Source organism: Cucurbita moschata, unplaced genomic scaffold (assembly GCF_002738365.1).
Source record: "Cucurbita moschata cultivar Rifu unplaced genomic scaffold, Cmos_1.0 Cmo_Scf00086, whole genome shotgun sequence".
NCBI classification, from domain to species: domain Eukaryota; kingdom Viridiplantae; phylum Streptophyta; class Magnoliopsida; order Cucurbitales; family Cucurbitaceae; genus Cucurbita; species Cucurbita moschata.
In genome coordinates this window covers 108,531-127,827 of record NW_019268602.1, presented here as the reverse complement: position 1 = coordinate 127,827, position 19,297 = coordinate 108,531, and the positions used below count along the sequence as shown (strand labels likewise).

Below are 19,297 nucleotides of genomic sequence, written 5' to 3'. Positions count from 1 at the left end.
TTTCGATTGAACGAGCAAATTTGACATGGTGACGAGTTGTAAAAAATTACCTGATGAACAAAAAATTGTAGGAGAAAAAAAGAACTTTTGAAACATTTTTTTTTATTGAATAAATGGGACAAGTTTTAAAATGCGTCTATGAATGTTTTGTTGTAAGATCTCACAACGTGCTTTCATTGATTCGTGTGGATATTTCTTGTGTAATGATCTTAAATTTTAGCCTTATGAATTTTTAAGTTTATAACTATCTTTAAGAGCTTTTTTTTTTATCCCACATCAATTGGGAGGAGAACAATATAAGGGTGTAAAAATTTCTCCCTAACAAGTATTTTAAAAACTTTGAAGAAAAGCTCAGAGAAACAATATCTGCTAGCTGTGGGTTTGAGTCGTTACCGACTAGTGATACCCATGGAAGAGATCCAAGCCTTTCACTAAGTCTGATATCATGTGTATACTAAAACAACTGAAATATGAATGAGACAAACTTTGACCATTGTATCTTATTCTTTACTTTTGGTATTCAATCAAAATATACAATCACAAGAACGTGCAAGGAAAATGATGAGAAAAAGATTTTGACCTCATTGAATACACACAAAATTCAAAGCAGAACTCAACCCACAAAAAAAATGACTAACACGAGATGGTAGAAAACAATGAAGGCGAGGCCTTCTTTCAGGGGAAAACATAGCTTCAAATAAGAAAATCTTGGGTTGGATGCAGACCTTCCAATATTTAATGCTGTGTTCTATCTAATCTTACAATCTGATAAACAAGCAGAGCCTCTTCCACAACTCTAATAACATGTCTGATATCATCGGTAGCCGCCGTACGGTGGCTGTTGAGGGGCGTAGCCACCAGCACCCATCATTGGGTTGTATGCACCAGGCATGTTCGCTCGAGGCTGCTGCATCTGGATTCCGTGTTGTGCCATACCCATATTCATCCCCATGCCACCCATGGGTTGATTCATGCCTCCATATCCTCCTCTCATACCCATGCCCATGCCAGGGTTGGGGTTCATACCCATTCCCATTCCCGGACCCGACATTGCGTTTGGAGGTGGCCTTAGTGCACTCGCACCGGCTCGGCCAATCCCAGAACCAGATCCCATAGCTTTACCCATGTTAATGGTAGATATCGCTGGAGCTGTACTAGGCTTCTCCATCCTCTTCTCTTTCCTATTGAGGGCTTCAAAATCAACACCAATATCCGCCATTGGGTTTGTTTTAGCTGCACATGGAGAATTTATGATTCAAAAAGATGAACAAGGAAGAACTACGATGTATTTTTTCAAAACAATCCAGAAAGTCGAAGTGATGTAATGAAATCGAGGGGGAAACTCACATCCAGATATGTTTAAATTGACAAGCCCTCGGTTTAATGTGTCAGTCCATACTGTAGACTTGGTCTCGAACTTGTTCTTTGAAGGTTGAGATGCATTTGAAAGCGATCCAGATGGAGGAATTTGCTGGGAAGCCATGGATGTATGGTTTCCTGCTTGAAAACTACCCATAACATCAGGGTTAGATACGTTAACAGGAAAATTAGGGGCTTGGTAAGACACTTGAGAAGCTACTGGAGCTACAGAGGCGTGTGGCGGATTGAAGTTCCCACTAGGAAGCTGAGCAGGCGGTTGAGTAGTTTGAAGTGCGACATGAGAACTCGTGGGAGCTACCGAACCATCCTGAGAATATCCAAAATTGTTGGGATGTGTACTAGGTCCAGCATTTGGAGGAACCATATATGAATTGACATGTGTCGGTGCACTTCCCGGAACCATGAACATCCCGTTGTTAAACTCTCTCCCGGGTTCTGTTGGATTTTGAAAATTTACGGGAGCTACGTTTCCATGTTGCTGATAAGTCCCCAAGTTATTAGAATTTGGGTGTGCAGGCAAGCCAGATACAGCTTGTTGGCTGTTTGATACTGTGAATGCAGGCTGTGAAACAACAGCAGGTAAAGGTTCAGGAGGAGGAAGGAGATCAGCTAGTACACCAATATTTTGATGTTGCAGAGACTCTTCACGAGGCTGCGGAAAATTTGGTTGGGGTTGAACGGGGATGTTCGGTGTGGAATAAGTTGCTACAGAAAATGATTCCCCATGCTGGACATGTGCTTGATCTTGGACATCAGAGGAAGAAATGGCTTTAAAAGGCGAGTCACCGAATGCGTCTTCGAAAGTCTGTGTGAGCATAATAAGTTGAAAAATATCAATCTCTGCCAGTAAAAAGTAATTGATCTACAATCCAACTTTACAAGGTACGAATCGGCCCAAATTAAATTTAGATCCGAGAAATCTGAAATTTCTTTACTTATTATGCCATAAATATGTAGCCTCTTGTAATAGTCCAAGTCCACCGCTAGCAGATATTGTCCTCTTTGAGCTTTCCCATCTGGATTTTTCTTAAAGGTTTTAGAACGTGTTTGCTAGGAAGAGGTTTCCACCCCCTCATAAGGAATGTTTCGTTTCCCTCTCCAACCGATGTGGGATCTTACAATCCACCCCACTTAGGGGCCTAACGTCCTCGCTCGCTGGCACGCCGCCCTATGTCTGGCTCTAATACCATTTGTAATAGTCCAAGCTCACTACTAGCAAATATTGTCCTCTTTGGGTTTTCCCTTCCGGTTTCCCCTCAAGGTTTTAAAACACGTTTGCTAGGAAGAGGTTTCCACACCCTTATAAGGAATGCTTTGTTCCCCTCTCCAACCGATGTGGGGTCTCACAATCCATCCCCCTTGGAGGCCCGACGTCCTCGTTGGCACACTACCCGGTGTTTGACTCTAATACTATTTGTAACAACCCAAGTCCACCGTTAGCAGATATTGTCCTCTCTGGACTTTTCCTTTCAGGCTTCCCCTCAAGGTTTTAAAACGCGTCTACTAGGGAGAGGTTTCCACAGCCTTATAAGGAATACTTCGTTCCCCTCCACAATCGACGTGGGGTCTCACAAAGCTATATCTACCAAAACCAGGTATAACATGCACTCAGCAATGCCACGAATAAAAGTGATGAGAAAACAGCAAATCATGAGTTCATGAGAGCGAGAAAATTGCATACATAAGCATGACATAAGCAAAACAGAGATCAGTTCAAAATCATTTCAATGCCTCAATATTACCTGATTTTGAGCATGGTATCCCACAGCAGAGCTTGTCTGAACATGACCCTCATAGTCTGCAGTTGATGTTACTGGCCCAACAGGCACTAAGGCCAAGGAGTCTAATAAATTTGTCTCTAAATTGCTTGTGGCAGGTGGAGCAGCTGAAATAAGAAATGGAAAGAGATATTAAGTGCAAAGTACAAATAAATATCAGAAGAAATTACTAACTGAAGTACAATTTGTAACAGCCCAAGCCCACCGTTAGTAGATATTGTCCGTTTTGGTCTATTAAGTATCACCGTCAGCCTCACGGTTTTAAAACACGTCTATTAGGGAGAAGTTTCAACATCTTTATAAGAAATGCTTCGTTTCCCTATCCAACCAATGTGGGATCACAATCCATCCATCCATCCACCCACTAGGGGGCCAACGTTCTTGATGGCACACTGTCTAGTGCCTGGCTCTGATAGCATTTGTAACAGCCCAAGCCCCAAAGAGGACAAATGGCATCAGCCCAATACCTCCTAGTGGTGGGCTTGGGCTGTTACAAATGGTATAAGAGCCAGTGACCGAACGATGCGAGGCATTGATCGAAGTAGGGCTAGGAAGCTCATGGATGGAAGTGCCCATAGCAATCTAACCCTTTTTACTAAGCAACGATGAGGTGCGGCATAGAAAATCAGGTGCTTCCCATACCTGGAACTGAACCACGAGGGTCGAATTCATCAGAACCATCAAGTCCCTGGGTAGGTGGAGATGCAGCAGTTCCCTGAGTCGTTAGCTGGCTTTGAGTACTGGATGTGGGTGGGGGAAATGCTCTCGGAGCAGCAGTCGGTGGAGCTTCAACATCTCTGCTTATAGATACAATATCCCAATTGAATGAACGGGCGAACAAGACGAAAGAAAAAAAGTAACAGTCATATCTTCGGAACAAAATTAGCACCTTTGACTTTGCACATTGCTTTCAGATTCAGTCACAGCTTCTTCGTAACTGGGAGGAGCACCAATATTCTGTTCCGAAAATTTACGTTCAAGCGGCCTATGAAAAATTCAAAATTAACAGTGCCACTAAACCACTTCCTCATCGGATAAATATAAAACGAACAATGAAATTAAATGATTAAAAACTAACCTTTCATCCCGAGATGGCTCGTTCGCTCTAGTATCGTTGTTGCTGCAAGAAACACAAGAGGCAAAGAAATGAGAGCTAAGAAAATAAGCGCTTTCCAGGAAAATTATACATATATCAAACTTCATACTGTCGAAAAACATATAATGGACTTTACTAATATAACATCAGCATATTATATCTGCAGCAGGTGCATACCGAGAAGAAACTTGACCATCGTCATATGTACGTTCTCCATTTCTGTCAGAGCTCCGGCTCCTTGAACCATACTGATAGTCATCAACGCTTCGGCTTCTTCCTCGATAATCATCATCCCTATAACCATCTCTATTATAGCGGTCTTCATAATCACGACCATATGAATCCTCATTTCCACCGGAACGTTCATCTCTAAAACCATATTCTCTTTCCCTCCCATAAGAATCAACATTTCGGTCTCCATCACGGCTTCCATATCTTCCTTCATAGCGGTCGTCATATGCTCCTGCACTTGGTCTATACATACTGCCCATAGATGCTGCACTGTGAAACCTATGTAGCATCATGAAAGTCATAAGAACAGTAGTTTTTAAAACTATTCCGTGAAAGCTTAAAGAACGTTTCTATGCAACATAATTGTGAGTAAATAAAACGAAATAACCTGAGTGTCTGAAATGATGAATTGGCACTAATAAATATGATTACTGGCGCAATAAGTAGGGACAAACTAAGAAAAATGAAAAGAATGAAGAATCGACAAATATATAATAAATTAACCGACGTCGAGAGCAGACTCACTTGTCCTTATTAGCAGCAGCTTTCTGTCTGACCTCAACAATCCTCTCTTTATCATTTACAAGGGCAACAAGATTTTGCGATTTCTTTCTAACATTGTTACCCTGATCCCTCCCGCTCGAGTCGATGTATTGAAAATTAGATAAGGTCTGTCGTACAAAAGATGCCCGATGAATCAAGAGAGAGTAATCACATTTCAGGAAGATCAGAGAGCTGAGTAGTTATAGCTGTCAAAGTGAATTGAGAAAGAGAAACGTACCGATATCTGATAGACATGTTCTCTGATGTCATCTATGACACGCTCCGACCCGTGACCCACCAAGTACTCCAAAACGGTCAAACCCTGAGAAAGATACAAGTTTGGGTAGGAATATAAGGACTAGGAATGCATAAAGAGCTTCCGTATCAAAATGGAAAGGTTAAGTTCATTAAATCGTCGAAATACAATAATCCTAAAAGTGAAGACAAAAAGAGAAAACGGCTAACCTTGTAAACATGCCTCCAATTCTTGCCAGTATCGTTAATCCGCTTCCAGATTACTCCCATAATCATTTGATATTCATGACTGCATGGACATTTGGAATAAGTTCTCCCCTGGTGTAGAATATTCAATCTAAAAGCATCTACAAAAGCAAGCCTATGCTTACTAATTTCGAGTTGCCTGTGCTATATCTGCAAGAAGTGATCCATGAGGACCCCAAGGCTCGTTGCTAGTGGCATCCAAAACCTGAAAAAAGAAGGTAAAAACAGCGTTCCATATAAGTTCTCGTGCATAAAACCCTTACTACAAAGTTTTCTTATAGAACTTCGAGAAGTCTAAAATCACAATATCAGTCTTAACTTTTTTTTGTTAATTATGTCATGTAGCATCCATAGCTAAGAAATTTCTTCCCTCCCCTAAAAATTGTGCATCAATTACGTTTCTTGTAACAGCCTAAGCCCACCGCTAACATATATTGTCTTCTTTAGGCTTTCTCTTCTGTGCTTCCCCTCAAAGTTTTAAAACGTGTATGCTAGGGAGAGGTTTTTACACCCTTATAAGGAATGCTTCGTTCCCCTCTCCACCCAACGTGGGATCTCACATTTCTATTTCATCTAAAGGCTATCATCGTGGACATGAGTGATAAATGAACATAAACACTTTCTTTCCTTAAGAAAAACAAATAAATACTTGAGTCTAGACAAGATCACGTCGGGGGAAGAAAAGAAGAGAAACAGAGGACTTGAAAGGCCTACCTTCTGCTCTATTTTCGGAATTTTGAGCACGGTCTTATTGACCTCTCGTTTTCTGCAATAAATGACAGAGGGATCCTATTAGGAAAACCTAATGCATAAAGTTAAATTTAGATGACCAATGAATAAAAATGAATTTTGACAGGGCAAGAATATAGCTTACAAGTCCCTAACAGTTTGATCGAAGGCCTTCTTCATCCTAGCTGGTAATTTTCAATTACAGAAACAAGCAGAAGCACCCCTAGTTCCGCTGTTGAATTAAACGGAAGTTCTTGTTAGTCTATGCAGAAATTACACACATACAAAACGATCCCTATATTAAATATATAATATGTAAAAGTTCAAACTCGAGAAGAAATATAGCAATAAGAATAAGATGATAATTGGGCTATACATCAATGGTTGTGATCTGATTAGGTGAAAAAGTGGATGAAATTGGCTACATTCCATGCTGCAAATGAATGTCGTATGGAAGATTACAATGGATGACAGCTTTCGGAAATGTGCGTTTTCTCACAATAGCCGTTACCCATCTAACCTCGTGACAATCATATTAGCTCACAAGAATCCAACCACAAAGTGTCAAGCTCTAAACAAAAGTGTAACGAACACTAAGCTAGGAGGGTAAGGTTCTTGTCAAATTCTCTACACCTAACCTGTCCACATTGCACCACTTGGAAACAACATTTCACCTAACAAGATAAGACCTTCCACCTTCCTCAACAACAAAAGTTGCTCATGATTCAAGAAAGTCCAACTCTTAACATGTTATTGACCCGCCTCTCTAACGGCCCAAACCCACCACTAGGCTAGATATTATCCTCTTTAGGCTTTCCCTTCCGATTATCTCCTCAAGGTTTTTAAAACGCATTTGCTAAGAAGAGATTTCCACACCCTTATAAAGAATACTTCGTTCTACTCCCAACCGATGTGGGATCTCACAACCTCATTCCCCTGCAACTAACGCACCCACTTTTGCGCTAATGTTCTTATTCTAAGCCCTATTATTAATAAACAATGTCTTAATCAGCAATGTAAAGGATCTGAACTGGGAGGTGGCTAAATGCTTGACCGATTTACACAACAACCGGAGAATTAAATGAATCTTCCCCATCAAGATATTCACAACCAGCTGCTAAAAGTAATTATCTCAATACGAATACAGAACCAACAGATCTATGAACAATGAAACAAAAATAAAAAAATTACGACAAATCAGATAAACCCAGCTAGAAAAGGGGGNGGGGGGGGGGGGGGGGAAATCCTATACGACACAATTATTACCAGAAATTTCACATGTTCAAAGCAATTATCGGGGGAAAAATCTGGGAAAAGGCTATTGCAAAATCAACAATCTAAGAACAAAGAAAACGAGATGATATCGGAAACAACGCAAAAGCATGGGAGAAGAAGAATCTTACAAGACTAAGGACGCAAAAGAGGTAGCCGAATGAACTGTTTGAGTAGCCAACCAGAAATCGAAGAACAAGAGAGGTGAAGTAGATCTGAATCAAAACCCAAGAGCTAAAACCTAGATTGAATCGAATCGAATCGAACAAATGGGCACCTGATCGAATCGACTGCGGTAAGTGGATTTGAAAGCAGAAGCCCGATCTGTGGATTGAAAGAAGACGATCCCGGAATTCGCTCGAAGCTGGAAAGAATAGAAGAGGAAAGAGCGGGATTCGTCTCTGTTCCTCGCTGTTGAGAATCTGAGAGAGAGAGAGAGAGAGGAGAAATGGGAAAAAATTAGGAGAAGACAGCTCAAGTAGCACAGCTACACGCAGGGAATCATAAAAGCCAAAACCCAAATGGGTTCTCAAAAATCAAAATCATACTTGTTTTATTGTATTAAAATTTCAACTTCCACACAGTAATCAACCTTGCATCTCACGTCCATCCATGGTCAACTCACCTCATCATTCTAATTTTTCTTCCCACCTTCAAAGCTCATCCAACATATACATATACATATACATGTATATCTTCTCCTACTGAATTCTTACTAAATTTATTTGAAGTTGTTGAAGTAATAAATGGCAATGAATGCATCATTGAATCCAAAGATAAAAGATTTGGTATAAAAAGTAAAATTGAAAGAGTTGTGCTCAGGAATTTGGTGAGTGAAAAGAAAAGATTTAAAGAACAAAGAAAAAGTAAGGTATAAAGTATAAAAATCATCACTTTAGAGTAAAAAAGTGATCCTAAAAGGACAAAGAATCACAGTTTGGCACAACAATATCATGATTCAACATATTTTGTATCATTATCATTATTCAGTTTCTGCAAAATGCAACCAAAAATTATATTCATATTCAATTTTAGTGGATGTATTCGAGCGATTCTCAACCAATCTAACGAGCTACGTCAATTCCTAAGATAAAAGAGTTTTACTTACTCGTGTTTCACAAATCAAATGTAAATCTCGATGAAAATCTCATAAGAAAGAAATGCAAGATTTAGAATAAGAGAAGAAAAATTGATGTTAGTGAGTTAATGTAACAACTCAAGCCTACCACTAGCAAATACAAGCTGTTTTAGCCTGTTACGTATTATTGTTAGCTTCACAGGTTTAAAACATGTCTATTAAGGAGAGATTTCAACGCACTTATAAGGAATGCTTCGTTCCCATCTCCAACCAATGTGAGATCTCACAATCCACCCATCCAACTGGAGAGTGGAACGAAACATTTCTTATAAGGGTGTGGAAACCTCTCCCTAATAGACGCGTTTTAAAACTGTAGGACCGACAAATACGAAACAAGTCACAACGGATAATATCTGCTAACGGTGGATCAGGGATATTATAGTTAATCATCCCCGTTACAATATCCACAATTATGAGCTCGAAAGTACTTTTCCTTAGCGTCGATAGTCTCCTCCTTCTCGCCCAAGTGGGTCTTGTTTGATAACGACTCGATTTCTTCGCTCTTTTTTCATCGGTTATTCAACTCTATCCAGAATTTTTTTTCAAAATATTTGATAATTCATACAAATTCAACAAATATATGTGTGAAAGTCATCAATTAAACGTCAAAACTATCATAAATAGGCTCTAAAAGTAGCCCACAAATGTGCCAATAGATATCAGAATTTGGACTAAGTTCTATTGTGAAGGGGATGAATGTTAGGCTTGAAGAGCCCAAACAAGAAGCCCTTTTAGCCTTTCTATTCTATTAAAAACCCAATTCTACTGTCAAATTCACGAAACAATATGAGACACGAGCTAGATCTTCTCTAAAATTAACGTTTTTTTTTACAAGTCAAGCTATTTGGAATTTTGCAGGTATCCTCGTTTTCTGCTTAAAGATCGACAACGAACAGGTGTCAAGATGATCAAATTTCAATAGATAAATTAGGGAAGATAACACTCTCGTTAGTTACAGACGAGCACTCTAATCTTGACCATAAAATCAAAGAAAAGATTTAAAAAACGAAGGGTTTAGAACTAGTACACCTACTTTTGGAAGTTTGGGGGCAAAACTCATGCTCTTTTCCCACACCTAAAACCAACCAAATCATTATTTTGAATCAATTTTTTCTAAAAGAACAATGTAACGACCATACTTTTCATACACGTACCTGTCAAAACCGTTACTTAAAAACAACGATTTTATAGTTTAAAAACATAAACGATGCTTTGGAAACAAGTAAAACATGTTCGGGATGCATAATACTCAATACCCATGATTCGAATCAGAATTTAGAATTTGGATTCGACACCTGATGATCCCAACATTTTTGTATGACATGATCCCATTACATGCTTGACTTGAAGTGCTTCTAAAAATGAGGACGGTCCCCCACAAATCAACATGAGTGTCAATTTAACATGTTTTGTCTTCGTTCATATAAAAGTCAAACGTGCTTAACTTTAGATTTTATATGATAAAAGAAAAGAAAAGCTCTTTAAGAACGGTTCAAATTATTTATTTTTTAAAAAATAAAAAAGAAATATAAATAAAATATCTTGACAATACAAAAATTGTATTGCTCACCAGGCTAGCAAGAGAACAACATATCGTAATTTTTATATGCCCACCTTTGATGCAAAATGTCTAAAATACCCCTAGTGACTTTTTTTTTTCTCATTTTCTACTCAAAAGAATTGATCAAAGAAATTGACAAGAAAAAGACGTTTCACAATTTTTTAATATGCATTATTGAATTGGTAATTTACATTTCTCGTAACGAAATTATCAATTTTTTAAATCAGTTGAGTTATGTTCATATTGGTATCTTAATACGTCGTCATTTAACCGATTTAAATATATTATCAATAATAACTTAAGCTACGTTCAACCGAAACCGAGCTGATCCAGCTATGAGAGTACCTGCCCCACAAACTTCCAGCAAACATGTGTTCTTATCAAAATGACTTAACTCCAAGTTAATGCATTTCATATATTTTAAATTTTGTTTGACTTTTCCTTATTTTGCTTCTCAAATCATCCATCCCTTTATTTATATATCAACTTTTGTTCATTTTTTCTTCCATTCACATGTTAGGTTCAATCATTTGATATCATTTCAATATTGTTTGGTATTAGGTTTAAAAAAAATTAAAACTTTTTCGTTTTATTTCTCATATTTTATGAGATAAAGGGTCGGGAAATGATGTTTTTATTAACGAAATACTTGTCAAACGACAAAGAATCAAGATAAGGATGAAACTTCGAAGAATAGTTCGTCGCTGCTTCGAGAATGGTTAGCTAACTTCAACGATATATGTATGAGCCGGGGTAGAAAAGGCTTCTCCATCTACGTTTGTAACGACCCAGATCCACTGCTAGTAGATATTGTCCTCTTTGGGCTCCCCCTCAAGGCTTTAAAATGCGTCTGCTAGGAGAAGGTTTCCACGCCCTTATAAATGGTGGTTTGTTCTCCTCCCCAACCAATGTGGAACATCACAATCCACCCTCCTTCGGGTCCCAGCGTTCTCATTGGCACTCTTTCCTTCCTCCAATCGATGTGGGACCGCCCCAAATCCACCCCATTTGGGGCCAACATCCTTACTGGCACACTGCCTCATGTTTACCCCTTCGGGGAACAGCGAGAAGGCTGACACATCGTCTTATGTCTGGCTCTCATATCATTTGTAACGACCCAGATCCACCGCTAGTAGATATTGTCCTCTTTGGGCTTTTCCTTTCGGCTTCCCCTCAAGATTTTAAAACGCGTCTAACTAATGTGGGACATCACAATGTTCCTACTTTCTATTTCAATCCCGATCCTAGCAAAGACTCATGTCTTATATTTTTTAAATTATTTATAGATATGACTTGAAAGCCACTCCAACTCCATGCACAATGATAGTATTGGACATATGAATCATGGGTTGTCCCCAACAACGCAACCTTGTACGACAATTCAATGTCTTCCCACAAAACCAGACAACTTGAGTGGTTAGATGAACGGTCAAACATCAAAATTTAATAGTAAATGATTTGGAAATGGATGAAAGAGAGAAGAAATAGACACCATAATGAAATAAATAACCCAAATTGAACACAAAATCCCAAACCTTAACACAAATGCGCACTTAATCTATTCACAAATGAGATAATTTAAACAAATAACAAAAGGCTTCACTATTTAAAATCACAAACAATCAATAATCTTCTGCAATTTCCAAGCCCTGCCATTGATGCGTATTGAGCCCTTGAAGCCACTTAATAAGATGATATGGAAGATGGCAACAAGAGAAGAACATGCAATCTGGTCCAATCTATGAGTGTTTGAATGGTGATGTGTTCTTGCGAATGGATCCTTATTATTCAATGGGCTGAATTCTCCACCTTTAACTATTTCATTAATGAAGCCTTTATTTATTCCGCTATTGAAAAGAAAGCCTGTGGAAATGTTAATAGATGATTAGAATTGTGGTAGAAATTTGATGGGGAAATGAAAGTTGATGAGTTGGGAGGGTTGATTTACTTACAAGATTGGGGTTGAACTTTTGTAGAGCTTAATATGGTGGAGGTGGCGGCGGCGATGCGTAAATGTAGACGGGGGTTGGTGGTTTCACGGGTGGTGGGGGAGATTTGTAATAGTATGGGGGAGGAGGAGAAGGTGAAGGAGGGGGAGGAGATTTGTAATAGTATGGTGGAGGAGGTGATGGAGATGGTGGTGGTGGAGACTTGTAGTAGTATGGTGGAGGAGGAGAGTAGACCGGTGGTGGGGGTGACTTGTAGTAGTATGGCGGGGGAGGAGAGTAGACTGGAGGAGGTGGTGACTTGTAGTAGTATGGCGGGGGAGGAGAGTAGACGGGAGGAGGTGGTGACTTGTAGTAGTATGGCGGAGGAGGAGAGTAGACTGGAGGAGGTGGTGACTTGTAATAGTACACTGGAGGAGGAGAGTAGACTGGTGGTGGGGGTGACTTGTAGTAGTACGGTGGAGGAGGAGAGTAGACTGGAGGAGGTGGTGACTTGTAGTAATACGGTGGAGGAGAGTACACTGGAGGAGGAGGCGACTTGTAGTAGTACGGTGGGGGAGGAGAGTACACCGGAGGTGGTGGGGACTTGTAGTAGTATGGTGGAGGAGGAGAGTAGACTGGAGGAGGAGGTGACTTGTAGTAGTATGGTGGGGGAGGAGAGTAGACTGGAGGTGGTGGTGACTTGTAGTAGTACGGTGGGGGAGGAGAGTACACTGGAGGAGGTGGTGACTTGTAGTAGTACACTGGAGGTGGAGAGTACACTGGAGGAGGAGGTGACTTGTAGTAGTACGGTGGAGGAGGAGAGTACACTGGAGGTGGTGGTGACTTGTAATAGTACACTGGAGGAGGAGAGTAGACGGGAGGAGGAGGCGATTTGTAATAGTACACAGGGGGAGGAGAGTAGACCGGAGGTGGTGGTGACTTGTAGACGTAGGGAGGTGGATAGTAAGGCTTAGGCTTTATGCACTCATGGTAGGGCTTCTTTGGAGCATAAGCAAAAGGCTTGGCATACAGCACGACCTCGTATTTAGTCTTGGACTTAACCTTCAAAATGGCACCGACCTTGCCCCAGTGAAGGTTGGTCGGGATGTTGCACAGCGAGCCCTTCGGGGGTGCATGGAGCTTAGCCTTGCAAGCCTTGCCTCCATATTTAGCGTAGTCAAATCCCTTAACTTCAATGCTATATTTGCCATTGCTCTTAGTCTTTCCATATGCTACTACCTCTTCCTTTCCTGCCTTGCAACTCACTTCCACAACAGCTCCTACAATAAATAAATAAATAAATAAATAATTAGAAAACGACATCGTTCTAGCTTTATTTTACTGTACAAACCGCTACCACTATTTCCCTACTTTAATAAATAATGTTTATTAAATATTTACTATTTTGGGCATTGATGTGAAATAATTGAGGCAATGATAACATCCACATGGATGGTGATACCCTTTTATTCTCCCATAGTGGGAGGGCAAATTCGTAAATATGAATTTTAAAAAATTTTAAAATAAAAATTGCATTAATCAATTAAAGTATGTCTTTTTGTTTGTGGGGTTTGATAGAAAGATCTTCAATTTTTGACTTGGTCTTGAAGGTAACCAAATTTAGAAGCAAGCTATTCAAGAAATTGATATTAAAAATAAAAAAGTATTAGAAATAAAAAATTGGTTTTAAAGAAAAAAAAAGGAATTTGAATTGGATGAATTGATTAATGAAAATTAATTTAGAAATTACCTTTAAGGTGCTTCTTGTCGTGTGATTTTTCGGGGTAGGCCCAGTCATAGCATCGGATGCAATAGACTTTTCCGACCACCTTGAAAACTAAGTGGTGGTGTGGCGGGTAGTATGGTGGAGTGTAGGGCTTTGGTGTTGGAGGGTAGTAAACTGGTGGTGGCGAGTATTTTGGTGGTGAGTAGTAGGGTGGAGTATAAGCCTTTGGTGGTGGCGAGTAGTAAACCGGTGGTGGTGAGTATTTTGGTGGGGAGTAGTAAGGTGGAGTATAAGCCTTTGGTGGTGGAGAGTAGTAAACCGGTGGTGGTGAATATTTTGGTGGAGAGTAGTAGGGTGGAGTATACGACTTCGGTGGTGGAGAGTAGTAGACTGGTGGCGAGTATTTTGGTGGAGAGTAGTAGGGTGGAGTGTACGACTTAGGTGGTGGAGAGTAGTAGACCGGTGGCGAGTATTTTGGTGGAGAGTAGTAGGGTGGAGTGTACGACTTTGGTGGTGGAGAGTAGTAGACCGGTGGCGAGTATTTTGGTGGAGAGTAGTAGGGTGGAGTGTACGACTTTGGTGGTGGAGAGTAGTAGACCGGTGGCGAGTATTTTGGTGGAGAGTAGTAGGGTGGAGTGTACGACTTTGGTGGTGGAGAGTAGTAGACCGGTGGCGAGTATTTTGGTGGAGAGTAGTAGGGTGGAGTGTACGACTTTGGTGGTGGAGAGTAGTAGACCGGTGGCGAGTATTTTGGTGGAGAGTAGTAGGGTGGAGTGTACGACTTTGGTGGTGGAGAGTAGTAGACCGGTGGCGGCGAGTATTTTGGTGGAGAGTAGTAGGGTGGAGTGTACGACTTCGGCGGTGGAGAGTAGTACACCGGTGGTGGCGAGTATTTTGGTGGTGAGTAGTAGGGTGGAGTGTACGACTTCGGCGGTGGAGAGTAGTACACCGGTGGTGGTGAGTATTTTGGTGGTGAGTAGTAGGGTGGAGTGTACACCTTTGGTGGAGGAGAATAGTAAACCGGTGGCGGCGTGTAGGGCTTCGGTGGAGAGTAGTACACTGGTGGTGGCGAGTAAGTTGGTGGTGGTGGAGATTTGTAGTAGTAGGGTGGAGGAGGAGAATACACCGGAGGTGGTGGAGATTTGTAGTAGTATGGCGGAGGAGGAGATGGCGATGGTGGTGGTGGGGACTTGTAGTAATACGGTGGTGGAGGCGAGGGCGATGGTGGTGGAGGAGACTTATAATAGTACGGTGGAGGAGGAGAGTAGACAGGAGGCGGTGGAGATTTGTAGTAGTACGGTGGAGGAGGAGACGGAGACGGTGGTGGTGGAGATTTGTACTCATAAACCGGAGGAGGAGAGTAAGTCGGTGGCGGCGGCGACTTATACTCGTAAGACGGCGGTGGAGGAGAAGCATACACGTAGGCATCACCGGCAACCAATCCTACATTAGCAGAAAGAAGAAGCACGGCCAATGCCATAACAAATTGAGGGCAAAGACGACCCCAAGAGGGGTCGCCACGGTGGGTCTTCATGGGTGGGTGGAGAGAAAACACACCTCTCTTTCTCAAGCCAATTTTCCCGGATTTTCTCAGATATTTTCTCGGGAAAGTGAAGAAGAGAGAGAAAGAGAGAAGGAGAGAGAAACCGTTTTGGTTTCCGTTAGTGATTGTGTTAGAATTGCATGAAAGTAAAGTATATTTATAATCACATAAAGGCCCCAATTCCAAGTACTTTCTCTTTTGATTAATTCATTAGTTTCTCTTTAATTTTTATTTTTGCAAGCTGGCGTTCTTAATTTTATAATTTAAATCCATAACTAATTCCCTTTTTATTTACCTAATTTAACTTTAATTAAACATTTTAATTTCAATTATACTATCTTAATCCTTTCTTCCCTTATTCACTTGCTTAGTCGCCCACAAGATGAACGGTCGGGATTCCACGGTGGGACAATACATGGCACAATTCAAACCATTGGATCAAATCTCTTTATATATATGTGTAGCAAATGCATTATTTTTTCAAAAAATAAATTATTCAATGGATTTTTTAAAAATAATTTAACAAAAAAAGGAAAAAATTTTGGAGTTTTGCTGGGTGGCATTATTTGGGCTGTTTATGCCCTCCATTCCTTTGTGTCTGGATTTCTAAATTTTAAATTTTTTTAATACTATATATATATATATATATATATATATATATATATATATATATATATATATATATATATATATATATATATAAATTCTTTAAAATAAAAATAATAATTTTATATAAAATTTTAAATATATTAATGGGAGACCAAAAATAATGGAGAATGACAGAACAACTAATGAAATAGGACTAAGTTAAGATTCACGTTCAAATTTCATTAGCTTTCTCTCTTTTTAATCCTAGGTATTAGTATGACACTCATTCGGTGTGTATTGCCTCAATGTTGGCTTCGAAACTGTCGACATGAAAACGTTGAGTTAAAGCATAGAGATAGTTGGATGATGAGACATTGTCAGTGAGAAATGAAAACCGAAATTGGTAAAAGATAGAGTCGACATTGAAGATGGCAGCTATTCTGAGCGTGAAACCCTACGTTTCGGTAATTTGAGCTATGACTAATTTCTAGGTATTTAGATTTTGACGATATATTATAAAGATAGAAAGACGAGAATGGCAACAGAAATAATAGATGTTTTCAACTCGATAATTATTATTTGGTCATTTTTAATTATTTTCGTTTCATGATTTGGAATAATTTTCACTGCCACTTTTACTCCACTGTCTTAATTCTATAATTCAAATAATATTATGGACCACTTTTTTTAAGATAAATATTTACTTTTCAAATTATTACCATTTTGAATTTTTACAAATTATGACTATTTATTTTTTAAAATTTATAAATATTAATCATATGTTTTAATTAATTTAAATTGGGATTATACATAGAAATAACATTTTTTACTAAATATGAAAATAAAATTAAAAAAGAATATAATCCACAAATAATAGAGATAAATCAAATGACTTACCAAATTGAAGCACATGGCTTGGTGGGGTTAACATTAAAAAAAGAAAAAGAAAATAATAATAATAATAGTAAATTCCATTTTTCCCCTTCTAACCACCACTAATCTTCTTTTACTTTTCTTATTTTCTTTGTAAAAAAGAAAATAATAATAATTAAAAAGAAAAGTACAACCCCATAATTTTAGTGAACCCACTAGCTATTTTTATAATCACTCCAATAATTTCCAATGAAAAAAAACTTATTTTAAAATTCCATCAAAATTATAAAAAATTAAAAAAAAAGGGCAATAGTGTAATTTCACTTTGGTTTATCAATTGTAAATTTGTGGCTGTCAAAGAGCGCCGGCTGGAGAAGGCGGCTTTCGTATGTGGTGGCTTGGGCTAGTTGGCTGTCTATGCCTAATTTAGATTAATTTAAATTTTAAAAACTTTTAAAATTAAAAAATTATCCCTACACATGTATTAATTTACATTTTTGTCTCTAATCATTTTCATTTATATTAAATTAAGACGTAATAATACTATATTTTATATCGTTCGAGTTATGCTATCAACTTTATCACTACAATAATAGAACGATTATCTAAAAGTCGAGAACTAAAAATAGAATTATAATAAATAAATAAATAAAAAGATAATTATGTACTGTAAAATTAAGACAAGTTGGTCGTTTTTTATATGATCTTTGTCTTCACCTAACACAAAACATTTATTGCTTCCCTTTCTTTTCTTTCTATTCTTTTGAAAAAATAAATGATTATCCCTTTTTTGTTTAAGGGTTTGGTATGTTTAATTATTGCTTCGTCACCCATTCGTCTTTTTATTTTTTAATTCAATTATAAAGTATCGAAAGTGATCGGGATTTTTAACTATACACACCCACGACAAACATGCTATTCTTAGACCTAAGCTCGTGTTTGAAAATTGATTCTGAAATAATTTTATCGTCCTTTTTAGAATATATATTTCGTAACCATGCGTAAAAGATTTATTTTACGCAATGAAGTTATTATGAAGGGTAATTTAGTTACTTTACTCAGTTACTCGAACAAATGACAGAGTTGCACTTGACAACCTCGACATCACCTGTGACTTAGTCATATTACTTAGTCTTCACTTCTTAAGAGTAAAAACTATCCCCACAGACCAACACGAGTCCTTCCAGCATGTGAGTTTCTATGATTGAGCGATTGAAAAGAAAAGTGCACTTTATTGGTATAAATTAGTAATCTTATCCTCAGGATCGCTCTCATTTAAATATAGTCTCGGTTCGTAATCGAAAACTCAGATATAAGATAATTCAAACCTCAAAGTCGTAAAAAAAAAAAAAAAAAGTCAACTATCATTTTTGTCAACTATCGCTTTTGTTTTACTCAACTCGAGAGAGAAACAAAGAGGCTTGGTCTAATTTAATTAAGGAATGATGTCGCCTCTCTTACAATTTGCACTAAATTAAAAAAATTTAATCACGGGTTTTGTCAATGAGCAACGGTAAGATATTTGAAATTTATATGAGCCATTGGTGTGACCATTTCAATGACTCGTAATTTTTATGCTTCGTTTATTCGAATCGTTCGTCTTGTCAACGCATTTGAAGTATAATATAAGAGCAATTATACGAATATTTAACCTTTTACTTAGGTCAATTATTAAAATAATGTATAATAAACTTAGATATAAAATCAGAAGATTTAAATTATTTCATGAACCGTCAATATAAAAATTTGTACGTTCACGAAATGTTCTTGTAGACATTTAGCAGAAGACGTGTTTATGTCGGTTATTTTTTAATAAATTAATTTATTGAAAATGTTCATGAAAAAGACTAAAATTGTTGTTTAGGCTATAAACAAGACTAAATCAAATGGTTTAAAAAATTTAAGCATGCAAGTAAATAATATTAATAAAAATAAATTTAATGACTTTTTCATAATTTAAATATTAAAATTTATGGTTTTTATTAGAAATTAGTTTAAAATTTCAATTATTTATTAAAATATATTAAAAATAGACACAGATACTCTTCAACGCTGCATGGACGAGACCACGTGACATATTATAATCACGTTCAAAAGTGCTGCCTTTTGGCTCGGCAATATAGAGCTTCTAAACTGCTCCCGTTACTTTATGAGGTTCTATCGAGATAAGCAGGTCGATTAAGAAATAAATTTTAAAACATCAAGAACATATTTGTCTCTCATCTGGTATATCGTCGTCACTATCGAAGAAAAAATATAAACAGGTGAATATTAAAAATACTTAAAAATCTCACTAATAAATTAGAAAAACGTGCATGTATGACATAACTCGTTAACTCGAGTAGGGTTTACAGAACGTTTTTCATAAATATATCAATATGAATAAGAGTTGATGAGAGAGATAACTGCG

At 38.2% G+C, this 19,297-nt stretch overlaps 2 protein-coding genes across 9 annotated transcripts; both read right to left on the bottom strand.

Moving 5' to 3' along the window:
• Positions 1-484: 484 nt before the first annotated feature.
• LOC111439212 (clathrin interactor EPSIN 2-like) lies at positions 485-8,167 on the bottom strand. 5 transcript variants are annotated; one of them, XM_023076988.1, is made up of 15 exons: positions 8,079-8,167; positions 7,662-7,952; positions 6,404-6,490; positions 6,244-6,295; positions 5,655-5,734; positions 5,494-5,572; positions 5,267-5,350; positions 5,011-5,156; positions 4,432-4,764; positions 4,237-4,278; positions 4,048-4,143; positions 3,801-3,955; positions 3,123-3,265; positions 1,348-2,185; positions 485-1,233 (listed from the first exon to the last, which is right to left on the bottom strand). In XM_023076988.1, exons 3-15 carry the CDS (start codon positions 6,436-6,438, stop codon positions 815-817), a joined length of 2,502 nt encoding a protein of 833 aa, XP_022932756.1. In that variant the 5' UTR covers positions 6,439-6,490; positions 7,662-7,952; positions 8,079-8,167; the 3' UTR covers positions 485-814. The 5 variants fall into 5 exon arrangements, with proteins under 5 accessions (XP_022932756.1, XP_022932757.1, XP_022932758.1 ...); XM_023076989.1 differs by having other exon boundaries at positions 8,123-8,137; XM_023076990.1 differs by lacking the exon at positions 8,079-8,167 and having other exon boundaries at positions 7,662-7,695; positions 7,808-8,049.
• Positions 8,168-11,705: 3,538 nt separating this feature from the next.
• On the bottom strand, positions 11,706-15,552 carry LOC111439148 (extensin-2-like). 4 transcript variants are annotated; one of them, XM_023076902.1, is made up of 4 exons: positions 14,116-15,552; positions 13,908-14,067; positions 12,182-13,437; positions 11,706-12,092 (listed from the first exon to the last, which is right to left on the bottom strand). In XM_023076902.1, exons 1-3 carry the CDS (start codon positions 15,415-15,417, stop codon positions 12,209-12,211), a joined length of 2,691 nt encoding a protein of 896 aa, XP_022932670.1. In that variant the 5' UTR covers positions 15,418-15,552; the 3' UTR covers positions 11,706-12,092; positions 12,182-12,208. The 4 variants fall into 4 exon arrangements, with proteins under 4 accessions (XP_022932670.1, XP_022932671.1, XP_022932672.1 ...); XM_023076903.1 differs by having other exon boundaries at positions 13,908-15,098; positions 15,210-15,552; XM_023076904.1 differs by having other exon boundaries at positions 13,908-14,985; positions 15,226-15,552.
• Between the last annotated feature and the right edge of the window lie 3,745 nt (positions 15,553-19,297).

Bases quoted from the DNA above. Each gene is read 5' to 3' on its own strand.
- LOC111439148 (XM_023076901.1), bottom strand. From the start codon at position 15,417: ATGAAGACCCACCGTGGCGACCCCTCTTGGGGTCGTCTTTGCCCTCAA. The intron at 13,438-13,907 runs GTAATTTCTAAA...TATTTATTGTAG, and splicing joins CGACAAGAAGCACCTTAAAG to GAGCTGTTGTGGAAGTGAGT.
- LOC111439212 (XM_023076988.1), bottom strand. From the start codon at position 6,438: ATGAAGAAGGCCTTCGATCAAACTGTTAGGGACTT. The intron at 5,573-5,654 runs GTAAGCATAGGC...ATGTCCATGCAG, and splicing joins GCACAGGCAACTCGAAATTA to TCATGAATATCAAATGATTA. The intron at 4,144-4,236 runs GTTAGTTTTTAA...AATTTTTCATAG, and splicing joins GAGCCATCTCGGGATGAAAG to GCCGCTTGAACGTAAATTTT.